At 58.2% G+C, this 2,589-nt stretch overlaps 1 protein-coding gene across 1 annotated transcript; it reads right to left on the bottom strand.

Moving 5' to 3' along the window:
• Nucleotides 1-208: 208 nt before the first annotated feature.
• Nucleotides 209-1,806, bottom strand: LOC119304033 (24-methylenesterol C-methyltransferase 2). The gene has a single exon (XM_037581196.1). The coding sequence runs from the start codon at nt 1,683-1,685 to the stop codon at nt 588-590; it is 1,098 nt and encodes a 365-aa protein (XP_037437093.1). The 5' UTR covers nt 1,686-1,806; the 3' UTR covers nt 209-587.
• Between the last annotated feature and the right edge of the window lie 783 nt (nt 1,807-2,589).

Here is a 2,589-nt window from a genome sequence, read left to right as displayed (position 1 = left end):
ACCTTTGGAGCTTCCTCTGGCCGCGTACGTGGAGGCCGGTGAGAAAGATAAGGTAGAGTAGCCGCAGTGAACGGGGAACGCGGGAATGTTTGTCCGTTTCTTACCGCCAAACACACGGACGGGAACCGAAACAGAGTGATTGATTCAGCCAAGAAGGCTGATTGATTTCCTGCACAATTTCAGTGTGCAACACGAGACTCCATCTGAGTTTTAGGACAAAATATAGCTGACGATACATAGAAGAAAAGGAAGATCTATCCAATCCACGGATCAAAGCAGAAACAAATCTGAATCCAGCCTGCATGCAGCCCAACTCCACCCAAAAATCGAAACGAAAACGAAAGCCTGTCCTCCCTCGGCCGCTCCTATTCTCTCCTCCAACAAACGAAAACGAAAACGAAAGCCCAACTCCACCAACAAACAGTAAGCATCATCGGCCACTCCTATTCTCTCCTCTCTCGGCTACAACACCAAATCAATTGTACTAGTAGTGCTCCATTAGCTAATAATAAGCCTGTCCTCCCTCCCGGTTTTTCTTACCTCTGATGAGAAATTGATTGAAATTACTTCTTGTTTGATCGCTCGCTCTATTCGGCGGCGTCGGCGACGGGCTTGCGGAGGACCACCATGTGCATCGGCGAGAAGATGCCGGTCTCGCCGCCGAGGGTGAGGTGCTGCGCGGTCTCGTACAGCATCTCGTGCACCTCCACCACGCCCTTGGGCGCGATCCGGAGCAGGGTGAGCACGCGCACCACCAGCGAGTTGCGCCAGTAGGCGAGGCGCCCCATCTTGAGCCGCGTCCACCATGGCAGCGAGGGTGGGAGGGCCAGGTCCAGCTCCTGCACCACCTCGAACCCGACCTCCTGCGCGATCGACGCGATCTCGTCCTGCCGGCGCAGCCCCGGGAGCGCGTCGCCGCGCTCGATGCCGTGGATGGCCTCCACGTGCGCCGGGTCGTCGGCGCGGTACAGCGGCGTGGTCACCCACTCGTAGGACACGTAGAGCCGCCCCGGCATGAGCACGCGGTACACCTCGCCGTACACGTCCTGCAGCCTTGGCGCGTGGCAGGTGGCCTCGATGGAGTAGGCGCCGTCGAAGGAGGCGTCGTCGAAGGGCATGGCCATGAAGTTGCCGCACACCACCTCGCACTGCGCGTCCAGCCCGGCCTTGCGGTTGTGCGCGCGGGCGCGGTTCACCTGGTACTCGTTGATGGTGATGCCGACGACGCGGGCGCCGGAGTGCGCCGCGATGGCGCGCATGGGCCCGCCGACGCCGCAGCCGACGTCGAGCACGCGGTGGCCCGGCTTGGCCCCCAGCAGGTCGGCGACGCGCTCCTCGTGGACGCGGGTGGCGTCGCGGTGGGAGCGGCCGGGGAGCGAGGGCGAGAAGTGGAAGGACTGGCCCCAGCCCCACTCGTAGATGTCGGTGACGAGGTTGTAGAAGGTGTCGACGAAGGCGGGCACCTTGTCGGCGGAGGCCTGCGTGGTGGCCGTCTCCTTGGGGCGGCGGAAGAAGGACCAGTACTGCGTGTACTTGTCCTGCACCTTGTCCCGCGTGATGGATCCCATCTTGAGATCCACCGCCCGCTTCCCCTTCACCTCCGCCGCGCCCATCACCCACACAAACCAGTAGACCAGGCCGGCGCCCACCAGCCCCGCCGTCCACGCCATCGTCGCCGGCTCCATGGTTCGTTCGCTCCCCGCGAGCGCGAGCTCAGCTCAGCTCGAGGAGGGAGGAGAGGACAGAGGGGGGAGACGGAAAATGGGCAGGGGATCCGGCCGGCCGCGGAATATAAGGAGCGGAGGCCGGCAGGAGCGTGGTGGTGCGTGGTGGTGGAGTGGGATCTGATCCGACGGCGCTCGGGGCTTTGCTGTGGGGTTTAGGCTGATTTTTCTGGCGAGATGGTGGAGGCGGGGTGGTGGTGGTGGGGTCCACCGCTGGCTCCTCCTGCCAGATGGTTTTTGGCACGATGTAGGGAGGAGCGCTGGCGGTCTGACACCGTGCGTGGGTGAGATTGGGATGAAGGAAGGGACGCCAGCCAGCCGGGGACGCAGCTCCTCTGACGTACGGGGCACTCGCTGACGTGTGGACCTGAACCCACGCGTCAGTGGCCCAACGTCAGGTGGCCGTACGTCAGGGGATCCGGCTCCGCCAGCCGGAGCCAGTGAGAATCTGCCGTACCGCCATGTGTGTGGTGACGTGTACGGCCATTTCTTTTTCCTGCCACTGCGCTGCCAGTATTCGTATCTGGTGCCGCCATTTTTTAGTTACTTTCGATGCTCTTCGTTTGTAAATGTTTGTCTAGATTTTAACAAATGACTACATATCAAGCAAAATGAATGAATATATACTTTAAAATACATTTTTTGTTCGGAAATACTTGTCGGAGAAATATATGTATCTAGACATATTTTAGTTCTAGCTACATTCTTTTTTATTTATTTTTCTGACAAGTATTTTCGAACAGAGAAAGTATGTTTGTATACATCCGTATATGATAGTTCATTTAAATTTTTTAAAAATATAAATATTTAGGAACGGGGGAGAAAAAGAGAGCCAGCCAGCATTCAAAAAAACGAAGAAAAAACA

The sequence above is a fragment of the Triticum dicoccoides genome, chromosome 5A (assembly GCF_002162155.2).
Source record: "Triticum dicoccoides isolate Atlit2015 ecotype Zavitan chromosome 5A, WEW_v2.0, whole genome shotgun sequence".
NCBI classification, from domain to species: Eukaryota; Viridiplantae; Streptophyta; class Magnoliopsida; order Poales; family Poaceae; genus Triticum; species Triticum dicoccoides.
The sequence above is the reverse complement of the archived record's forward strand: the minus strand, read 5'-3'. Positions and strand labels throughout refer to the sequence as shown.

Bases quoted from the DNA above. Each gene is read 5' to 3' on its own strand.
- LOC119304033 (XM_037581196.1), bottom strand. From the start codon at position 1,685: ATGGAGCCGGCGACGATGGCGTGGACGGCGGGGCTGGTGGGCGCCGGC.